Below are 24,293 nucleotides of genomic sequence, written 5' to 3' on the forward strand. Positions count from 1 at the left end.
GAATCCGCATCACTGGATCTGTACATGCGGAATCCATGTGTTTCAATGTGCGGATGGTACCCGGGTGTGGAGGAGGGGGACTCTCCTCCGGACTCGGGTACCATAGAACCTGTAAAAAAAAGAATAAAATAAAAAATAAATATTATACTTACCTTCTGATGGCCCGCAGTGTGCTTGTCTTCGCTTGCCGGCAGATCGCGGTGGACTGAAGGACCTGCGCTGACGTCATTTAGTCATGTGACGGCAGGTCCTTCAGTGTAGTGTACCGCGAGCTGCCAGCAAGCCAGGACGGAGCGAAGCAAGACTGCGGGGGCCATCAGAAGGTAAGTATCGATTTATTTTTTTATTTTTTACCATTCTTTAAGGCCACAGTATATAAATACATGCCATTTGCTTGGATTTATATAGTGTGACCAATTTGTCAAGCACTTTCCAAGTGATGATAAAATCGCTTGGAAAGCGCTTGTCAACCCGTATGCGGAAATGCATGTGAAGAACGCTTCACATCCGCATGTCCCTGGCAGGAAAAACGCATGTACAATCCGCATGTACAATCCGCATGCGTTTTTTCTGCCAGGGAGATACAGAAACGCTCAGGAAAAATCCAGAGCATTTCTGCATCGTGGGCACATAGCCTTACAATTATCATTTATCACCTATTTGCATTATAGGTGATAAATGGTAGAGTGCAGGGACCTCCAGGAGTCACTAGAATTGTGCTCTCGGTTGCCATATTCCTCCTCCTTAGCATGACGACAGTGAGCAGATATTTGTATGGAGAGCAGTTGACCTTTCTTTCTTTCCCTAGGTTTGATTACATTGTCATGTAGACATTAGATTTTTTAAAAGACTTCGCCAATGACGTTAAGGTTTTATCAGCAACGATTTTGTGGCTATGGTCATAGGTAACCTAGCCAGTGGGCACAAAATGATTGATTATTCTAATTGATGGCTTTTTAATTGGGCATTTTTATATTATTTATAGTTTGGAGTCGCAAAATACAAGATAAAGTAGGGAATTATGAGAATGATATATGATGCCCAATAGCAGGGATGCGGAGGGTGAAGTGGTAGCAGTGACACAGGAGATCTGGTGCCTGAGAATGCACAAAATCTCATCTGTTACTTGTTACTAGTGGACACCAGCTATAAAAAAGGCACATGGAAAGTAATAGACTTGGCTTCTTGACGCTTTGCCTCTGCCCATTACCACAACAATATTATACCATGAAACCTTTTGAGCTAAATAAATGTGATAATGATTCTAATGTTTTATACAGATATAATTAGAGAAGATCGAATCTGCCACTATTCAAGTTCGCCAAATTGTGTGGATTTTACAGGGAAATTAGATTTGTAGCAAAGTTATTCTCCGCAAATTGAATGCTATTATGGTCCGGGGTCTCTTCAGACCCTAGAGAATAATAAACAAGATGTAAAAATAACTAAATAATACTCACCTCACCGCTCCCGTCCCACCAGCCACACAGCTCGCCGTCAGGTCCTCAGCATCTCCTCTTTTCTCGCTTTCTCCCATTGCTTGAATTCTCTTCAGTCTTTTCTCATCAAGCCTTATCCTCTGGCTTGACTAGACCTTGGATATCACTTGAGCACTGCGCATTGTGGCGTCACGACATTAGCCATGATGGCATGTTGCGCTGGATTGTCTGAGATCTAGTCGAACTGGAAGACCTGGCCCGGAGTTAAGAGGCAGAAGAGAATGCACGTGATGGGGGAAGAGACGTGGACGATCGGACAGCAGGTTACAGGGATGGTTGGACAGATGAGCAGTGAGATATTATTTTTTTAGCTATTTGGACCTTTTCACACCTAGGTCTTAAACACAGTTAGGTGCTGGCCCTTCTCTGCCCCCCATCTATTTAGAGGCCTGTTTGACTATAACAATGTCAGTTAGATTTAGGGACTATCCTGATTGGGTTCACCTTGTCGCAGTGGGGTGGCTTTAAAAAAATGTTAATGATAACAAAGTGCTCTATGTTTTTAATATGTGTTACTTTTTATTTACTTTCTGCAGTATGCCTATGCATTTTGTTGTTATTCTAGGTTAAGTGTGTTAATGGGCACAGCGTACATGTGCACCTGGGTGTGCTGACCCTTGTTTTTGGTTTCCTTGCACAGTGGAGTAAAATGGCAACTGCAGCAGGCCACCATTTTGCTAAATTCAAGAGGACATTCAAAAATATCTGTATTCTGGAGAATGCAAAATTTGGGAATTTGAGGAGAATAAACTTACTCATCTCCAGATACAATGCTTTTACATTTGATACTTTTCACAATTTGGAAAGGGTAGGCTGTTTGTTCTTAGGAGAAATGTTATATCCGCTTATAATTTGCATTGTAATTAATTAATTCAGACTGACACTTGATGTTCACACTGTTTTTTTTATCAGTTATATTATAATAAGGATGAGAAAACATTTCTGCAAATAATTAAAATTTTTGCAAATTGTCATATCAGAATATATTTTGTACAGGGCTTGAATGAACTTAACTTAGTTTTGGATGTTTCCCTTATGTTAAATGCTTTCCTGATGACAACTAACTGTTGTCTTAATTGCCACGCATTTGTCACAGGAAGGAGGGTGAACTCAGTAAGAACGAGAAAACAAATATGCACTTTTCTAAAGAATTCTGCTAGGAGACAATACTTTTTAATGAAGTGCCAATTGAACAGAATAATTTGATAATCTAATTAGCTAGTGCAAACCTAATCAAGAAAATAAGTCGAGAGATATAGGCAGCATGCAACTAATCACATGTATGGGACATCATTATGATGGAGATTGAAGACTAGCCAATTACATCATTATTTTGCATACAAATTTTTATTTACGGCTTCTTAAAATAACATTTCATACAAATTAAATGAATAATATGGATTTAACATTTAGGCTTACTCTGAGCTTTCGACCAAACACGTTGACTTTTCCTTGGACTTGTTCTTTTCGGAACCTCCACTCCACCAAGTTGTGCCCGTTTTCTCCTGGTAGAGTCATATTTCTTTTTGTAACTGTTGGGTTGGCAGGCCCTGCTAGAATATGGGGTTCTGTTTGGAAATGCAAATCCATTCCGTTACCATAGATAATTCTGATGGAACCATCATAGCCAACCTGGTAGCTGTTCCTCAATTGGTCTGAAGGGCAAAACATAATTAAATAATAACATATTTTCAAGAATATATGAAATAAGTTGTTTCACATAGCGAGCAAATTAATGTACAGCAGACTGATGCTCAACCTGAACAATACTACAAATCTGAAGTTCATATTGAACAAAATGGATGGCAAAGAAATCATCTTAAGTGTTCTGTGCTTTTTATTTGGCTTTTATTTCTTGACCTCTTAACTGTGAGGGTACCACTAAAGAAAACAGTGAGGCCTTCTGAAGTCACTTTTCCTATAATGTGTGACATGCACTTACCTTGAACCATGGTATAAAAGGAATCAATTGAAGATAAATTGGAAATAATGCCGACATCTTCCTCTCTGCTAGATGACTCTATATGTACTGTGATGGCTTTGTCCATTTCTCCATGGAGATTTGTGACAACACCCGTTGGGAATGTTACATTGGTAAGACGACCTTCACTGTTGTAGCTACAATCAAGAAATTGGACAATTTAATGTTCATACTGGACGGACCAATCGACACTCAAGAATCAGTGTATTTCAGCTAGACAAGACCATAGACTTCTATAGAAACAAACACACATGAACAAAAATATAAATTGTCAACTGCCTTGTACAACTCATGTGGAATACAAGTAAAGATTGGGCATGAAAAATGACTATTAAAATGTTGAATGTTCCCTCAAAACAGTTGTACAGGATTCATTTTGTAACTAAATGAGTACAAATTAGTACATTGTGCGACCTAAGGTGTATTTATACTACATGATCATCAGCTACAAGCTATAATTCTGACAGGTTTTCTTTCAGTCCATTGACTAATGTATCAGCATATGACCAGTGCGCTTTGGAAAGGGGTGTCAGTGGGTGACTGGCTCATTTCAATAGCTAAGCCAGTCCTCTTCTCTGTATGTGACAGACAGAGAAGCCGTGGCTTAGCCATTGAAGTAACCTACCACTCAAACAGCCTACCAGACACTGCTCTGGTCTAGTGTCAGCACAGGCAACGCTGTCCTGTGTGGGACACAAAGTGGAAGAAGACCTGTTGTGACCTGTGATGTGAGCTTGAAGCTGAAGATCAGGGTTCTTTTTTTCAGAAAGTATATTAAGAAGTGTAACATCTGTGCTTGTTCCTGCCCCCATTTTGTCTGCTATGCAGCACCACGCCTTTGTTGTGGGTGATGCGTGACATCGACAGTCCAGTTTTATTCCTGTGACTTATGGTGCTGCTAAATAAGGAAGCTATGAGGTTGTTTCTTGTCTGGTTTATATTACTCCTTCCTGAGATCCCTTGGCGGGGCAGTCTGCTATTTAAACCTCTGAATTCCACTGTCAGTCAATAAGTTCAGCTTACCTGGTCTCAGGGCTGGTGTTGGGGGGGGGGGGGGGCAGACTAGGCATCTGCCTAGGGCCCCTACTCCCTTGGGGGCCCCCAGCGGCTACAGCAGGAGATCACTGATGATAGCATTATCAGTGAAGCTTCCGATGTAGAGACTGGTTGAGGACCTGTAGTGACATCATGATCATGTGACCATGATGTCACTGCAGGCCTTGCAGCCTGAAGAGCTTCAGGACCTGGCCACTGAACCTCGCCCATCAGAGTGATAGAAGCGCTCACTGGCCAGTGTTTCTGTCCTCCTGCAAAGAGCCTGAGGGGGAGGGGGAGCCAGAGACCCGGCACCAACCGAGCTGAGCAGACAGATAAGTTCTCCTGTGTCCACCTGTGTGCTGTGCAGCTCCTGCCAGCCTCCTCCTGCTCCTGCTAGTCCACTCCTGCTCGTGCCAGCCTCCTCTTGCTCCTGCCAGCCTCCTCCTGCTCCTGCCAGCCTCCTCCTGCTCCTGTTAGCCTCCTCCTGCTCCTGCCAGCCTCCTCCTGCTCCAGCCAGCCTCTTCCTGCCAGCCCCCTCCTGCTCCTGCCAGCCTCCACCTGCTCCTGTCAGCCTCCCCTTGCTCCTGCCAGCCTCCCCTTGCTCCTGCCAGCCTCCTACTGTTCCTGCCAGCCTCCTCCTGTCAGCCTCCTCCTGCCAGCCTCCCCTTGCTCCTGCCAGCCTCCTCCTGCTCCTGCCAGCCTCCTCCGCCTCACCTCCTCTGCCTGCCTCTTCCCGCCTGCTCCTGCCAGCTCTCAGCAGAGGAGAGGGCAGGGAGGTGTCTGCTGGGACAGCGCTGCTGTGAGCAGCAGAGGCTGCAGCTCATATTGTAGAACATCTTCAGTCCCTTCAGCATACAGCACTGTGTGTATGTGAGGTGTGTGCAGTGTGTGCTGTCTGTGAGATATCTGTATGTGTTTATATGAATGTTTGTTGTCCTGCATACATGTGCTATGTGTAATGTGTGTATCTACTGAGCATTTCTTGTGCAGCATGTGTGGGCCGTGTAACAAGTGTGCGATGTGCTTCCCGTGTGTATATAGTGTGTGCCTTGTACATGTGTGTATACAAGTGTGTATGATTTTATTGCATTATTCTAACTTGTATATACAGTATGTTAATAGTATATGTAGATGGTCGGGTACAGACACACAGTGTGCGTGCGTGTGTGATCCACATTTATAAATCCCGGCAGTGTGTCCATCATTCTTCCTCAACCAGTGTAAAGAGGCCGAGAAACAAGCGTCGAACGACTTCAATATTGTCAATGTCAGCATTTAGGGCCCCACATTAAACTTTTGCCTAGGGCCCCACTTTGCCTAAAACCGGCCCTGCCTGGTCTATAGCCTTGTTCCTAGCTCCTGTCCTGTTATCCTGATTACTTTGTTTACTGATCTTGGCTTGTATTTTGACTATGCACTTGTTTTCCGATTCTGTCCCTGACTTGACCTCTTGCTATGACCTATGTGATGACCCTTCTTGCTGCCAGCTCACATCATGGGTAGTAGCTTACAATCTATGGCCCCAGCCCAGAAGTCACTGTGTAAGTACAGGGGTTAAATAGTGAAGGCAAGGGCGACCGCTGGGATCTGGTAAATGGAGTGGCTAGTGCAAAGTCTGTCCATGGATGCCCTCTTTAGAGTTGCCAGGCATACTACCAACAGTGCCACCCGTGACAGGAAGTTGTTAAGTTTGCACATATTTAAACTGACATTTACCGTATTTTTCGGACTATAAGACGCACTTTTTTCCTCCAAAATTTTGGAGGAAAATGGGGGGTGCGTCTTATAGTCCGAATGTTGCTGGGGGGGTATATATATACTGTGCTGGGGGAGCGGTTGCGGCAGAGGAGCGGGGCACAGGAGGCAGCAGTCGGCTGCTGCAGCCTACACTGTCCCTGCTGCTAAAGAAAATGAATATTCACTGCTCCCCACACCCATAGGCATGGGGAGCACTTAATATTCATGCTCCTTAATAGCGGCAAGCAGTGTATCCGCAGAGCGGCTCCTGCTGCTTCTGGGCGATCGCGTGTGCCCGCTATTAAAGGGCATGAATATTCACCCCCTCTCCACGCCCATGCTATTAAGGAGCATGAAGTCACTGCTCCCCACGCACACAGTCCCGGCGTGGGGAGCAGTGACTTCCGGCAGCTGATCTCTCCTAGTGAGCCGCGCATGGCAGTGACGTCATGCGCGACTCACTTGTAGAGATCAGTGCGGGCAGACAGGATGCAGCGCTGGAGGAGAGAGAAGAAAGGTGGGTAGGAGTGTTTATTTTTTTGTGTGCAGCCTGATGGGGATTAGGGGGACCATGCATACTAGGATAAGGATGAGGAGGACATACATACCAGGGTAAGGATGAGGGGGCCATACATACCAGGGTAAGGATGAGGGGGCCATACATACCAGGGTAAGGATGAGGGGTGCCATGCATACCAGGATAAGGATGAGGGGGCCATACATACCAGGATAAGGATGAAGGGTGCCATGCATACCAGGATAAGGATGAGGGGTGACATGCATACCAGGATAGGGATGAGGGGTGCCATGCATACCAGGATAGGGATGAGGGGTGCCATGCACACCAGGATAGGGATGAGGGGTACCAGGCATATCAGGATAGGGATGAGGGGTGCCATGCATACCAGGATAGGGATGAGGGGTGCCATGCATATCAGGATGGAGGGGTGCCATGCATATCAGGATGGAGATGGGAGCCACGTATAATAGGAAGGGGGGGCATATCTACCAGGATGGGGGATATTATCAGAATTGGGGGACATTACCCCTATTCCAGTGTCAGCAGCAGACCCCCCTCCCCCTTAACAGGGCATCGTGACCACATTTTTTGCTTACATTTTTTTCCCTATTTTCCTCCTCTAAAACCTAGGTGCGTCTTAGGGTCTGTCTTATAGTCGTCTTATAGTCCGAAAAATATGGTAAACGCCCAATAGTAGAATGCATACAGTATATATATTCTCAAAATAAACTGCACATAATAGAATTCAGACTATGACAGAATGAAACAATATCTGATATCTACATTTCATTTATAAAATATCATCACAGAGTATAATCAGAAGATCACTCAGAAGATTGATGACAGTCAGATTAATAAGGATAGAAAAATTAAACGTCAGCACCAATACACACTGTCATCCTAGATCCAGCCTTTTGCAAGGTTGAAATACGTTCCAAAAAGCCCATTCAATGTCATTAAAAGGTATAATACTATCACTGATGCAGTACTTGGCACGCACAGGCACAGCTATAAATGAACAAACTGGACAGAAAAATAAAATGTCTACCAAGCATTAGCCAGGCTTAGATGGAAATCTTTATGCCACAGATGACATGCTGTTCTATCCTGCCCTTTTATTGTGTTTTATGACACACTTCTCTTAAGGACTCTTTTATTATTACGGAGCAGCATTCACTCTTTTATATCTTACATAAAGTACAGTATAAATATGATGAGCTCTGGAATTAACACTGATGTGGCTTAGAGAAAGGAGGACCAACACAAATAAAGATGGCTAAAGTAATGCTCAAACTTCTTAAAGTCCTTCACTACACAATGTATGCAGACCTCATCCATTTACTTGCTGGTTATACTGTTCTGCCATGATGTGCTCTAAGGGAATTAATGTTGCCTATATTAAAAACCACAGGCATATACAGTGCGTGATTCAATAAACTTTATCCATAAAAATCCAAAGAGCTTCTTTAAATCAATTTTTCTCTTACTGTTACAATTTGTCAAAGTAATTAAAAAATACAAGAGTTTAACTTCACATTACATTTAAGTGAGTATCTTCTCAAGAACCCCATTCGTTCATTAAAGGGATTTTCTGGGTATACAATGATGATAACCTAGGTCACAGGACTGTATTTGCTCTCATCTGAGAGAATCGGGCAGATTATGCTAATCACACTCTGATCATAATTTTGGGTAATGTAATTTTTTGATACATTTGGGACTGTCTAACAGAAAGGTGTATTCCGCTTTGTATGTAAACCTAAGATGTAATACTTCAAATAGGAAATGCCCATTGTCTTCTCTACTTTCTGATGCATGCCAAGCACGAGATGAATGGCACCATCAACAACATCTTTGGTATTGGAAGTTAACTAATAGATGAGTATAGAAATAACTAGTATGCTAAAAACAAAAATCCCACCACCCACCCAATACTGTATTTTCATATTGGCAAATTTCTCCGTTTGTAACGCAAACAGAATAAATAGATAATGTTGTGTATATATGGACAAGCACTTTATAAATGATCTCTTTACTATGTAATTTATTAAGGCTTTCTGACCAGTTCCCCATTGCCAGGAAATCCAGTAATGGAGTTCCAGAAGATTAAAAAGATGGAGGCTGTCATTGAGTGAGGGGGTCATAAAATACAACGATGGCTTTTGTGATTTATGCCAGTGGTGAGCATAAAGCATGCTGGGAAATAGTACTTTAATACTGGCTTAGCACATTTTCAAACCTTATGGTGAAGCATACATCACTTTGGTCACTAAACAGTCATAGACAAAGAGCGATAATATAGAAAGTGCCAGTTTTCAGCACTACTGTACAGAGAATGGATTGGCATTACATCTAGGGGTAATGAGAAGAAATTAGCAATGTCTGCACAATGTGATGAAATGATTAGTTGCTATTGGTAAAATAACTATTTTATTTGAAATTTATGTAACATAAAAATCATCATATTTACATATGTAATTTATATTATTTATCAAGCAAGCAAACCGACGGCAAGTGGAAAGATTACGAAGCGCCATCCACCAAGCGTGTATGGATATTGTATTCACACAACGAAAGCCAGGAATAAATAAAACGTGTTGAAGATTAGCGCAATTTAATAATTACTTTATTTTGCAAAAATAGAAATGATTTGCATGTAGCAAATCATCAGCTTAGCTAAAGATGAAAGATACTGTAGAAAATGCAGCACACAAATCTCATCTGAAAAAAAAATGAGATGAAAAGGGGAATTTTCATATTCGATATCTTTTTTTTTCGTCAGAATATTATGTTTAACTGCTAATTACACATAAAACTGTGATTTTAATCCAAGCAGATTTAAAGAAGCCATTCAAGACTTATGATGAGCTATTCTCAGTATAGGTTATCTAAATCAAATTTGTGGGTGTCTTATTTATGGACCCCCAACCATTCAATTAAAGCACCTTCCAGCATTTTCATCTGGCTCTAATAGACTTGCATTGAGAGCTTGTGAAGTATCTTCTTGAGTTCCGAACAGTCAAAAGCTACGCTCACAAGATGGCGCCGAAAGACCAGACCGACGCCGAAAAAGGGTGAGTATATGACCAGTGGCAGGGGACTTAAGTTTTAAGCACCACTCCAGTGGTGAAAAAACGATGGAGTGGTGCTTTAAGTGAAGAGGCCTTGTGCACATTAATAGTAAAGTTGGTCTAGTTTTCATTCTTCCCTCTAGTTGGCTGTCATATAAGATACTAAGCACAATAGTTATAGATCACCTGCCGCTATAAAATGGTGCACCCCTCACCAGTATGTTAGCAAAAGGGGCCATGCCTGGTACTGCAGCTCAGTCTCATGAGAAGTTATGGAGTTCTCTCTGTAATTTCCCATTAAAGAGTAACCAAACTTTTGTCAGTTAATTATCCTCCACACACTGTAAATTTATGATTGTCTGCAATATACAGTACAGACCAAAAGTTTGGACACACCTTCTCATTTAAAGATTTTTCTGTATTTTCATGACTATGAAAATGTACATTCACACTGAAGGCATCAAAACTATGAATTAACACATGTGGAATGATATACTTAACAAAAACGTGTGAAACAACTGAAAATATGTCTTATATTCTAGGTTCTATTCAGTTGGACTATCAGCTGTGTATCCACCTGACTTCTGCACAACACAACTGATGGTCCCAACCCCATTTTTAAGGTAAGAAATCCCACTTATACCACTTATTAAACGTGCCAGGGCACACCTGTGAAATGAAAACCATTTCCGGTGACTACCTCTTGAAGCTCAGCAAGAGAATGCCAAGAGTGTGCAAAGCAGTCATCAAAGCAAAAGGTGGCTACTTTGAAGAACCTAGAATATAAGACATATTTTCAGTTGTTTCACACTTTTTTGTTAAGTATATAATTCCACATGTGTTATTTCATAGTTTTGATGCCTTCAGTGTGAATGTACAATTTTCATAGTCATGAAAATACAGAAAAATCTTTAAATGAGGTGTGTCCAAACTTTTGGTCTGTACTGTACATTACCTTATTTTGCATCCTTTTCTCTAAAATAATATGCAATGATGTTTCCATGTCTAGCTCATGCTCCTTTAGAAGATGCTTTCAACTGCTGCTCAGCAAATATCTGTACACTATATTCAAACAGTCTGAGTATGGGGCTTTCCCTGTCTCAGCCCCTCTGATCTTAATACCGACATCCCCGGTACTCAGTCAGGGGAATTCACATACTCAATATAGTGTATCTATCTTTGATGATCGTCGGTATAATAATGGGAGAGAAGGCAGCAAAATAAGATAATGAAGCATATTACATAAATGTATAACTTTGCAATGCCCATAGGACAATCAAATTGAAAATATGTTACTCCTTGAGGCTATATTCACATTACATTTTACATTAAATTTGAGACTCCTTCAGTGGCTTTCATCTCAAGCCCTGAAAATGGGAACTGAGATGAAACTCCTTATGGCACCTTTGGAGCCATTCACTAGAAATAATGATGGGAAGTATAACATAGTCACTCTGAAATTTGGCCTCCATATATCTCGAAGGTGGGGTTTAATGTGAATCCTGCCTTACTTAAATCACACTCTTTACGAGGATTAGTTGTTCTGCTGACATGGTAATGCTGCTGAAGGGATTTCATATTCCCCATAGTATTTGTCTCTGGCCGGATTCATACCTGTTTTATTTATCTTTTTATTTTTGCATATATTTATCATTATTTTTTTTTGATCAGTGTTTTTATCCGACTTTTTTGTGAACATGCCCACCGACTATAATGGGTACTTGTTCTATGCAAAAAAAGAGATAGTACAAGTATATGAAACAAGGAGATGAGATGGGGCCTTACGTTACGACTGCTTGTTTCCGATTGTTACAAGAATTTTTCTTTGATTATCCACTTGTTACCTGATGTTTAGACTTTATACTTGTCTGCTAACAGACAAATGACGGTCGGCAAAAAATGTAAATTACATGTGATTGCCCTATTTTCAGATTCCTTTATTAATATACATAAAGGAAACACATTTTCTTATACTTCATTCAAAGAACATCTAAACCGGAGGTATGGCTAAACCTCAAAACAACATGGTACAAAGTCTCTTGGCAGGGCAGAATATAAGGTAACCTTTCCGTAGGTAATAGAAGAGTGCTACTATTTGAATTCATCTAATAAGCTCATTAGTAACTGCTGCCTCCTGTTTGCCTTATATCGCATCAATGCCAACTTTGTGGAGAAAAGGAGAAGAAAATAGAAAAAAAGGTAATGAGATGAACACAAATTATATAGTAAGAAACATCAATCTAGCTGAGCAAATTAATCAAAGCTTGCGAGCCAATGAAACAAAAATATAATGACAGCTTTCCAGCTACGAGGCCTACAATTATTTAAAAACTTTTCAAATGCTTATTTTTGAAGGATAAATGCTATTAAAAGCACAAATAACTATCAGCACTTCATACATCGCAATATTAACTCGTATTTCAGCTGTACAATAGTCCCTGTACACCAGAATTGTAAATTCAATAAGGATGGGATCACATAGCAATTTTTCCTACGTTCAATGGCCCCTTTGGAGCTTACGTCTGCACCCACCCACCCCCTGCAAAACAGGATTCGGGTGTATGCGCTGATGGGGCCATTGACTATCATTCTGCAGACAGAGTCATACAGTGTTATACACCTATTGGAGGTAGACAGGAAGATGTAGTAGACTACGCCTAGGTGCCCATCTTCATTAGACGTATATGGCCAAAAATGATGCACGACAGAGCACACAGTGACTCCATCTGCATCATTATAGTCAATGGGCTCATCGGCACATACTCTCGAATTCTGTTTTGCAAGGGATAGGGGGTGGGGGTTCGGACATAAGCCTTGAGTGTGCCACTGACTGTAGGAAAAAGCGCTATGTGAATCCAGTAGCACAAATATTAGATTTTCACCCACTGTAGCTGTCTATACAGATAGTAAACCCTCCAAATCCTAAATAATACCCCAAATATTATCCGAATGCTTAATTCACATAAACTTTCATCAAGTTTTTTTTTTAAATAGAACTGGGAATGGATCCAAAGTAAAGGAAAGATATAAAAGCTTTGAGTAATGCTGTAAGGCATTACAAGATGGTCCTTTATTGTGGGCCAATAGGTGCTCCCAATGCCATCAGTTGGTGCCTGAGGCACTCTGTTCTCCCCAAGAAGCAATGCTTTTAGGGGATAAAAGAAAATAATACATACATAAAGGAAACAAAAGCCTCTGTAACATGACATACAGTACAGTCCAAAAGTTTGGACACACCATCTCATTTAAAGATTTTTCTATATTTTCATGACTATGAAAATTGTACATTCACACTGAAGGCATCAAAACTATGAATTAACACATGTGGAATTATATACTTAACAAAAAAGTGTGAAACAACTGAAAATATGTCTTATATTCTAGGTTCTTCAAAGTAGCCACCTTTTGCTTTGATGACTGCTTTGCACACTCTTGGCATTCTCTTGATGAGCTTCAAGAGGTAGTCACCGGAAATGGTTTTCACTTCACAGGTGTGTCCTGTCTGGTTTAATAAGTGGGATTTCTTGCCTTATAAATGGGGTTGGGACCATCAGTTGTGTTGTGCAGAAGTCTGGTGGATACACAGCTGATAGTCCTACTGAATAGACTGTTAGAATTTGTATTATGGCAAGAAAAAAGCAGCTAAGTAAAGAAAAACGAGTGGCCATCATTACTTTAAGAAATGAAGGTCAGTCAGTTCTAAAAATTGGGAAAACTTTGAAAGTGTCCCCAAGTGCAGTTGCAAAAACCATCAAGCACTACAGAAAAACTGGCTCACATGAGGACCGCCCCAGGAAAGGAAGACCAAGAGTCACCTCTGCTTTTGAGGATAAGTTTATCCGAGTCACCAGCCTCAGAAATCGCAAGTTAACAGCAGCTCAGATTAGAGACCAGGTCAATGCCACACAGAGTTCTAGCAGCAGACACATCTCTTCAACAACTGTTAAGAGGAGACTTTGTGCAGCAGGCCTTCATGGTAAAATAGCTGCTAGGAAACCACTGCTAAGCACAGGCAACAAGCAGAAGAGACTTGTTTGGGCTAAAGAACACAAGGAATGGACATTAGATCAGTGGAAATCTGTGCTTTGGTCTGATGAGTCCAAATTTGAGATCTTTGGTTCCAAGCACCGTGTCTTTGTGTGACGCAGAAAAGGTGAACGGATGGACTCTACATGCCTGGTTTCCACAGTGAAGCATGGAGGAGGAGGTGTGATGGTGTGGGGGTGCTTTGCTGGTGACACTGGGATTTATTAAAAATTGAAGGCATACTGAACCAGCATGGTTACCACAGCATCTTGCAGCGGTATGCTATTCCATCCGTTTTGTGTTTAGTTGGACCATCTTTTATTTTTCAACAGGACAATGACCCCAAACACACCTCCAGGCTGTGTAAGGGCTATTTGACCAAGAAGGAGAGTGATGGGGTGCTACGCCAGATGAACTGGCCTCCACATTCACCAGACCTGAACCCAATCGAGATGGTTTGGGGTGAGCTGGACTGCAGAGTGAAGGCAAAAGGGCCAACAAGTGCTAAGCATCTTCAAGATTGTTGGAAGACCATTTCCGGTGACTACCTCTTGAAGCTCATCAAGAGAATGCCAAGAGTGTGCAAAGCAGTCATCAAAACAAAAGGTGGCTACTTTGAAGAACCTAGAATATAAGACATATTTTCAGTTGTTTCACACTTTTTTGTAAAGTATATAATTCCACATGTGTTAATTCATGGTTTTGATGCCTTCAGTGTGAATGTACAATTTTCATAGTCATGAAAATACAGATTAAATCTTTAAATGAGAAGGTGTGTCCAAACTTTTGGTCTGTACTGTATGTCTATATGTTTATACCACATTTTTTTTTATCCGATTCCTACAAATTCTTTGAGAAAATATCCCCCATGTGACTCTATATAAACGGAGGCATTTAAAGACTCTATATGGGATCATAAAATTATATGGGCAATGTAATACAGTTACATTGTAAGTCAAAATTCTATTAATGAAACTAGGCCAAGACTCAGCAATGGGACATGCATTGTTTTCAGTCATTATTGCCCCCTTTGGCAATGCAGCCCATTAATCCTCTAGTAGCAGAACAGCAGTGCCAATAATGGGCAATGTGGTGGCACAATGACATGTCAGGGTAATGTAATGACTCTTGACTAAGCATTGAACAAGTGATCACTTACATTTTTAGAACAGATAGAGCCAAAAAGCGTAGTATATAAGATATATAACAGTGTATGGCAATAGCTGGTCAGCACAGGCTCAGTGTTTGGATTTAGATCCTTTAAGGTAGTTGTGGTCACATCTGATCCTCAAGATCCACAAATATTTTCCATATTACAAGGGAGGTGAATAGCAGCACTGTACTGTGTTTCCTGCCTGGCAGAACAACACTGATAATGATCTCAGATTCAAATAAGAATTATAGAATCACAGAATGTTAAGAGTTGGAAGGGACCTCCAGGGTCATTGTGTCCATCCCCCTGCTCAATGCAAAATTCACTAAACCATCTCAGACAGATGTCTGTCCAGCCTCTGTTTGAAGACTTGCATTGAAGGAGAACTCACCTACTCCACTCATTGATCACCCTCACTGTCAAAAAGTTTTTGCTAATATCGAATCTGTATCTTCTCCCTTTCAGTTTCATCTCATTGCTTCTAGTCTTTCTCTGTGCAAATGAGAATAAAGCTGATCCATCTACAGTGTGACAGCCCTTGAGATATTCGTAGACAGCTATTAAGTCTCCTTTCAGTCTTCTGTTTTGCAAGAAACATGCCCTGTTGGTAGATCTTGAGGTTTGGATTTGGCCACCACTGTTTCAACCCAGCAGACAAACCACATTGAGCCACTTTCAAGACACTTTATTACTGATCATGACTGAAGTCCACTATATAAAATAGCAGGAATGGGCGTTTACACATTATGTGCACCCAATATTCATATGACATGACAACAAAACCTGGTAATGCTTAAAGGTTTCCTCCATTTATGCTGTTGAATGAGCTGCCACCCAGAAGATTAAGCCCCAATTCATCAAAGCAATTTCACCACAATTCTGGTGTAAATTGCTTTGAAAAGTTGCAACATTTTTTCACAACTCAGAGTTGCGCAAAAATGTTGCTACTTTTGCTGTTCTCACGCTGGTTTCTCCCATCTATGCCAAAACGGGCAGATCTGGGGTGGGGTGGGGGCACGAAGTCACAGCTCGTCTAATTCATGATGATCTGTGGTGTTCTGTACACCAGAAATCTCACTCCATTCCAGTGGCACTCTTCATGAATCAAGAATATCTGACTTCACCACGTCCCCTTATCAAGACCGGCAAGAAAATCACCAGTCTTGATGAATTGGGCTTAAAAGTTATGGCAGGACACACAGAAAGAGTATAACGCAAGCAGCATCTCTATATAAGTACAGGGAAAGTATCTTCTGATTACTGGATCAGAGTCAAAGCCAAATGTGTAAGTCCATCTGAGAAATTTAACAAAAAGTGGGGCATATTTATGAATACTGCTTAATTTTTAGACCGCTGTTTGATAAATGTGGCATATTTTAGGACTTTCTGGTCTAAGTATCCATTTTTATGGTGCAATTTGCAGTGTTAAACAACCATTGACTGGCAATATGCTTGCTGGTCACCAGCCATTTAATAGCCTACTCAGGTTGACCACACTTCAGATGCACATTGATCTATCTATAATAGTGTGCATATGCTGTCGTTATGCACATAGTTACATAGCTAGCGCGATTGAAAAAACAGATTACAACCGAGGGAAGGGAAAGGACACAGGAAAGGATCACAAGCACAACCAAAATGCATGATCCTGTCCGCCCCAATAGAGCCAATTTCTCCCTCCTGATCCCATTGTCTATTCCAATTGATCATCCATCATTTACACAGGATGATGCGTTGCCAACAACCATCTTTAGTGCAGCACAACAGATCATTTCACCCAACAAGCGAGTGCGTTGCTAATTCATTAGGTGAGCAGCAGTGTGTTTTGACTGCATGATTATTGTGAAATGAGTGTTCCTAATTTGTTCATGATAATCGTCCAGTGTAAATGGACCTTACATTTACGCCACCTATAAGTAGGCTTAATTTAGGCCACAAATTGCATTTTGTAGCTCACAGTATAGCACGCTTGGCTGCATCCTTTTCCGACAAATCACATCTTCTTTAAAGGGGTTGTCCGGTCAAAAGTGATATGTCGGCAGTCACTCTGTGTGACTGCAAACTTATGAATCCCCCCCAGCGCAGGCACTGTGTGCTGGGAGGATTCACCGGTATGAGACCCGGTAACTGAGGGTGTATGTGTTATACATACTCCGGCCAGTGGGCGTGGCCTCGCTCTCCATACACTTGTATTGAGCGAGGCCGTGCCTTCTAGTGGAACGCGCCCACTGGCCGTCCACATCACTAGACGGGGCGTGGCCTTGCTCCATACAAGTGTATGGAGCGAGGTGGCGCTGAATGGCCGAGGGTATGTATAACGCATACATAGCCTCCGGTCCCGGGTCTCTTACCAGCGAATCCCCGCAGCGTACAGTGTTTGTGCTGGGGGTAAGATTCATAAGTCTGCAGTCACACAGTCACTTATCATTTTTGACTGGACAACCCCTTTGTATGAGGCTACGTCCCCTTATTGGTCAAGCACATAAAGTGTCTGATGCAAATATAAAATATGGTGCAAGTCATGGCAGACAGTTTTTTGGCACAAATTATGACAGAATTCTGTTTTTTATAGCGCTTACTAAATATGGCCCACAGGGGCAGATTTATCAAAACTGTCTAATTGTTAGACAGTCCAAACTTTAACTAGACAGTCTCAAAATGTGCCAAGTGCATCAAAGTGATGCATGCCAAATCTAATTTTAAGACTGTCTAGTCTAACTTTATTATGCCACCTTTTGGCTTATTTTGTTCCAGAAATGTGTGCCAGAATTTTGACACACCTTTTGGCGTTTAGCGACCCCATGGCCCCTAGTTTGAAAACTACTTAATAAATATGGCGCAAATTATGAAAGACAGTTTTTGGGTGCAAATTGTGTATTTAGCTTAATAAAAATGCCCCAAAATGATTACCGTATATATTTTTCTCATTGTTATTAAAATAAATACTACTTTCAATATTAAAGAGGGTTTGAATTAGTGCTATAGGGTTTCACAGTTAATAAATAAAATTAGATTGAAAAAATATACTGAAATATATTGAAATTGTATATAATTATATTAATCTCATGGCAAATCATGAACAGTAAAAATAATAGTATAAACGTCATATATTATTATAATTAACATTTGCATCATTTATCGTTGTCATCACTATCATTGCTGGTCCCTTCAACAGCTATGGAAAGATGGGCTTCTACTTGTCATATTATTCAAGAGACAGACATGCTAAGATTTTCTTTTAGCCCCTTTTAGTAACACATTGCAAGGATGAGACAGCTTTAAAAGGTGCAGTAATAGGAAAGTGAATTCAGGATAGCCTATGTTACTTTCAGATATTACATTGCTTCACTTATTACGGCAGCAGGTCAAGGTCACACAAGTCCTTCCTATTATGCCTACATGACAAAGTAGGACAATTACATTGCTGAATGCCTTAGCTAGCCACAGGTTTAATAAGTCCATAGCAAACGGGTATCACAGTCATCTAAAGAGGATATAGTTATTAGAATAAATAATATAAAGTCAACTTTTACTGGGCCCGGATTCTTTGTTATTGGCTTTCTACGGTTAAGGAATGTCTATAAGGAGTAGACTGATAAAATGTGTTATTATGTGATATGTTATCGAGAATTTCTGGTATGTAGGCACTACGTTGTCAGTTATACAGAGCGCTATTTCGTCTTGTAAAGTATTTTCAGTGGTTGATGAGTCGAGATCCCTATCAATTCACTAAATTAACGTGAACTTTATTATGTGTCCAAATCCTATTATCACCGGTCAGAGAATTCTACTAATTTTAATAGATACAATCTGCAAGTATTTAAAGGGGTTTTCTGATTGTAGATTTTTATGATATTTCAAAGTCTGACCATGAATAGTAGTAACTCTCTATTAAACTCTATGGGAAATACAGAAATGCTCATTCATGGTCAGATTATCAAAGGTGCTTTCCCATCACTCTAATATTGTGGTTTTGGAAAAAAGGCACTGCAGTTATTAATGCGGAGCCCAAGTCATAATTAAGTTGATCAAGAAGGAGAAGTAAATGTCCTTCCACTACATTTTTGTTCTTTTTCAATCTACTTCTGGCTTTGGCTAAAAAAAATGCATCAAAAACGGCAGTGGAGTATATCCAGAAAATAATTAGTAGTCTTATTTATCAAAGACTGTTCTAGTTGTCCAAAGCAACTAATCAGATCTCAGTTTTCAATTTTCCAGTGCAATTGAGGAAATAAAAGCTCAGGTCTAACTCGCTGCTATGGGTAACAAAGACAGTTTTATTGTTAGACAGTTTTGATAAGGCTGACTTTAATCAGACTTTTATGGCACAAACCAGAAAAAAATCTTTCCTGGATTAACATTTATGGACAAACCCTTTAAAGGTTTATAAGTCATTTACATGAAATCACTTGGGCTCTGACACCTGACATTTCCACTGATCAGCTCAGATCAGTAAACAATGTATGGGAATGAACATGTCATAGCGAAAGATTAAAATCCATAAGACATCTCCAGGAAGGGCACATTCAGCCCCCCCCCCCTCACATAGAACATCAGGGACAAAGAGCTTACACTTCAAACTTTTTTAAATAGACCTCATTGGACATATGGAGCAGAAAGTAAATTACGTATAGCTAGGAAGTGATAAAAACTCATTAAAACATCCCTTGAAGCTGGGGCTCCCTGTTGTGGACAGGTGATTAAAACAGGACATCTATTGTGGGAAAAGACAAAGAGTCTAAAATTTGTATATTCAAGAAACAGGAGTTCTTGTTCCAAGGTAGCAACATCCTGAGTTGAAATAATTTTTTTCTGAAGGTGTTCTAGATAAGCTGTCTCCGATAGTCAGATATGAATATTAGGGTTTGTGTCAATTCAATATTTATGGTATATAGATTTTAGGGGTTGTAGCGAAGGGACAGACGTGATGCCTTAACTTACAACATACATCACTGTAGGGCCACTAGAATCCCTCTAACTGAATAACAGTCTGATAGATGGGGCTATACTTGTCATATTTGGTCTGTATGTTAAGGTAGAATCATGATAAAAAATATGATGGCAATGTCTAACCCCGGGAACCTTCAGATATCGAAGATATCTTGTAAGTTGGGGATCTTATAAAATTCTAACAGACCCGGGACATCCCACAATCTGACCCACATGATATCTTCAAGGGGAGGTGTGTGGGCGTAATTTAGGAGCTAATAAAAAGCAGAAACTGGGTTGTGATCAATTGTCATTACTCGGAAGACATAGCTTACTGTGGAGGTTCTGTCAATACTTCTCAATCGAAGTGATTCCCTTTGTTAAGCTTTGAGCCAATTCTGTGACGAGTGTTTAGTAAGTTTCTTTCTTTATCCTATTTATTTTATGCAATTGTATATATCATATTAAATCCTACAAAGCACCATTTTGAGTCAAATAAAGCCAAAATAGTAATCATTTTATTGAATAACAAAATTACAATCATAAACATACATTTAAAAATTCACCATGCTATTTAGCACTGGTGTATAAGGAAAATTCCTATTTAGTTAGATGAGGTATCAGCAACGATTTGCAACAAGAACAAGTGGACCTAAAAAGGCACGAAATATCTGAGATTAATATATAAAGGGCAGAACAGGTGCAATTGATCGTACAAAGTGTCTATCCAGGTATCACATGTAGTCACTATCTCTGTTTAGATCGATCAGAAGATCTGAAGTACTTGGGACAAACCTATGACCAGTCCCAATAGTCGTGCAATATACCCCACAAAATAAAGTCCCAGTAATGTAATCAAGTGATCAGTATGTGTTGGAGTGATAGTCTCCTATCTCCCCTTGAAAAAGGTGCATGAGGCACCGAAACGTGCATAGGGGCACTGAATTGGACAGGGAAGCACGCTGAGAAGGTAACAATTGCAATGTTGTGGTGCTATTGATAATTACTTTCCAGGCTCATTAAGAGTCACTATGTAGTGCTTTATCACGGGGCCTTGACCAGTTCATTATTGGATACTTTTCGGCATACTCCATATATCCCTATCTCCCGATAGGAGACTATCACTCCAACACATACTGATCACTTGATCACATTACTGGGACTTTATTTTGTGGGGTATATTGCACGACTATTGGGACTGGTCATAGGTTACTATTGCTATGAGCTATTTTGGCTTTATTTGACTCAAAATGGTGCTTTGTAGGATTTGATATTTGTGAGTCTTTGGGCCTAATTATGATGTGGCGTGTTCGGGATTTTTCTGTTTTCTGTATATATCATATTGTTTTGTTCCCATTTTAAATCATCTAGTATATTTTTTATAAACACTGCCTATCTTTCTGAAGTAAATATAAAATGTAATAGCTCTGTTCCTTTTAATCTGTAAATCACACCCCAAAGACATACGCTACCACCAACTGGTGTCCATTAGGCCCAATGACCTAAAACATACAGCCAAGGCAACAAAGGAGTGGCTCAAAAAGAAGCACATTAAGGTCATGGAGTGGCCTAGCCAGTCTCCAGACCTTAATCCCATAGAAAACTTATGGAGGGAGTTGAAGCTCCGAGTTGACAAGCGACAGCCTCAAAATCTGAATGATTTAGAGATGATCTGCAAAGAGGAATGGACCAAAATTCCTCCTGACATGTGCGCAAATCTCATCATCAACTACAAAAAACGTCTGACTGCTGTGCTTGCCAACAAGGGTTTTGCCACCAAGTATTAAGTGCCAAAGGAATCAAATACTTATTTCTCACTGCAAAGTGCAAATAAATGTATCTAATTTATACAATGTGATTTTCTTGATATCTTTTTGGATATTCTATATCTAACCTACCCTATTCTAACCTACCCTTAAAATTATAGACTGTTCATATCTTTGTCAGTGGGAAAACTTACAAAAACAGCAAGGGATCAAATAATTATTTCCTTCACTGTATGAACCGTGTGATTATAGATTTGAGGTGTTGAAAAATAAGGCATATGTCTTCATTTTAAAAAATTAATTGGCAATCTAATGCTCGTCTTCAGAAATCTACAACTACTTTGGCCTTGTGAAGGATATGCAGAAGGGATGCATCAACAAGCTCTTTGTTGTTTAACAATGGAGTTTAACATTTCTTTCATCAGTTATTTCTAAAGCTTCACATTTAAGAGCAATTTACAATATGAAGAATTTCATGATTTCCTTTTATTGCACAGGTAGAAGTTTATCTATTCATCTCTGATTATAAAGTTACTTTCTGATGGCACTTTCATTAATGTAACCGATTCAAAAAGAATGTAATATGAGTTCAAGAGACCAATGCCATGGTATAGAATTCTAGCAAATATTTCAGCTTTAGACGTCAGGAGAAAATGTGTTTGTTCTAGTGTTCTAGCATAACTGATCTGTCTGTACATTATAGGTGATAAGTTACACTACTTTAAGAGCATTACAATGGTACAGTGGTTGGTAACCATGCTTTTTTTGTATCTAGAATCACGGCCTTTCCTAGAAAAAAAAATAAATACTTTAGGAGAGTGGTATATACAGTATGAGACATAACTGTATATGCAGAAGTATGGCTTGTCACACCAAACGATATTATATAAAGGGCATTCTAAAATCTATTGATTTTATCACTCTAGGTCCCCTTACAAATTAGCTGGCTTAAGCCATCGATTTCAGCAGGACCGACTGACCATCTAATGTGTATGGGATCCTCTCGAAGTCTTCCCAGACATTTGATGTCAGGGGAGAGAAGGTGCGGACCGTTGGAATTTCAATGATGTCTGGCATTTGCTTTATCCTTTCTTCTCTTGAAAAGACACAAATGCTAGGCCGTGAGGAGCACTCACGTGTCAGCAGAAATCAGGAGAAATAGTTGACTTCCAAACGAAAGTTCAGCCAACAGTTATCTCATTTACTCATCTGCTCTGGCCTTCCCTATGTTTTACTCTGAAGCTCTGTTTGTTCAGATTGGCTGCAGTATATAAGCACAAGCCTACCATGAAGTCATTACATGTTGAGATGGTTTCTTTTATAGTCAAACTATTCATATTTTAAACTGAAAGCAACTAAAACATCAGTGAAAAAAATGAGGTAAAGTAATAACAAATCTTAAAGAAGTTGTCCACTACTTTATATAACCCCCCCAATGTATCCCTCCGGACAAGTGAGGCGTGACTCAGCGCTGGGCTGTGGCTGCTGGGATGTGGGTGGAGTTACCCCCCGCGTCACACCCAGTATCCACCGCGCGCTTTTTCCAGTGAATGGGGAGAGACAGAGCGCGCGGTGGATGCCGGGTGTGATGCGGGGGTAACCCCGCCCACAGCCTGGCATCCACCTGGAATGCGGAAGACAAAGACCCCCAGCTGCTGCCAGCACTTGTCGTGACATCAGAGGATGTCAGAGCCGGCTCCATCCGGGGGTCACGTGATGCCTGTGAGCGGCCACCGATAGCGCCGCTCACAGGCAGTATCTGCAACATAAGGTATTTACAAAAAGTCTTAGGGGCCCCAGGGGATACATTGGGGGTGGTAATATAAAGTAGTGTACAACTCATTTAAGGCAAATGATCATTAATGGCTAGGTAGATGTTTAGGCAGAGTTGATTCTATTGGTGGCATGGAGGTTTGGGTACAACCAAAGTCCTGCAGCCTTTTGAGGACCTGCTCCCCATATGAGACCACCGGATTTATAAATTAATTTACCGTATATCCAGGAGCTTCAAGTTGTGTCTTTGTGATTGGGTATGGGGAGAATCTTTTTTATATGTTATAACAGCATACGTAAAATAATCCTAATTTTGGAAGTAGAAACATTGATGAAAAAGTAGGCAACAATTTACAAGAAGCTTGATGACATCACAAAGACGCGAGGCACAAAATTTGATTTCCGCAGTAAAGAAATGGCTTCATTACTTAAATGCTATGGGAACACTGAAATAGATTTTTAGAGTAATTTTCTAAACTATATTTTTCCTTTCATCTAATATGTATTCACTATGTCTAAGATCTTTCTTTTAATAAAATAGATTAAATATAATGATTATAGCCAAATTTCCCAATAATTGATTTGTTAATGGTATCTGTCATTACAGAATTCCATCTTTCCTTTTATTCATAGTAAAGTAAGCAGACAGTGAATCACAAAAATCAATTCCATTCCAGTTTATAATGCCATATGTGTGTACGTAACCCCCTGCTATTTGCAATTATGTCATTTTCATGGATGGAGTCACTTTTTCTGCTTTCGAAATCCGATGGAGATAAAGTAGTAAATTATCATTTAAA

The 24,293-nt window shown here is 40.3% G+C and overlaps 1 protein-coding gene across 17 annotated transcripts in view; it reads right to left on the minus strand.

The window, feature by feature from the left end:
- TENM3 (teneurin transmembrane protein 3) overlaps positions 1–24,293 on the minus strand; it is a 1,704,102-nt gene that overhangs the window by 19,961 nt on the left and 1,659,848 nt on the right. For all 17 annotated transcript variants that reach the window (XM_073643373.1, XM_073643362.1, XM_073643479.1 and 14 more), the window contains 2 exons: positions 3,442–3,617; positions 2,919–3,154 (listed from right to left, as the gene is read on the minus strand). In XM_073643373.1, coding sequence (XP_073499474.1) covers positions 2,919–3,154; positions 3,442–3,617 — 412 coding nt within the window. The remainder of the gene's footprint in view (positions 1–2,918; positions 3,155–3,441; positions 3,618–24,293) is intronic.

The sequence above is a fragment of the Phyllobates terribilis genome, unplaced genomic scaffold (genome assembly GCF_046119375.1).
Source record: "Phyllobates terribilis strain yellow unplaced genomic scaffold, ASM4611937v1 Scaffold_1__5_contigs__length_1240528914, whole genome shotgun sequence".
In the NCBI taxonomy this organism is placed as follows: Eukaryota; Metazoa; Chordata; class Amphibia; order Anura; family Dendrobatidae; genus Phyllobates; species Phyllobates terribilis.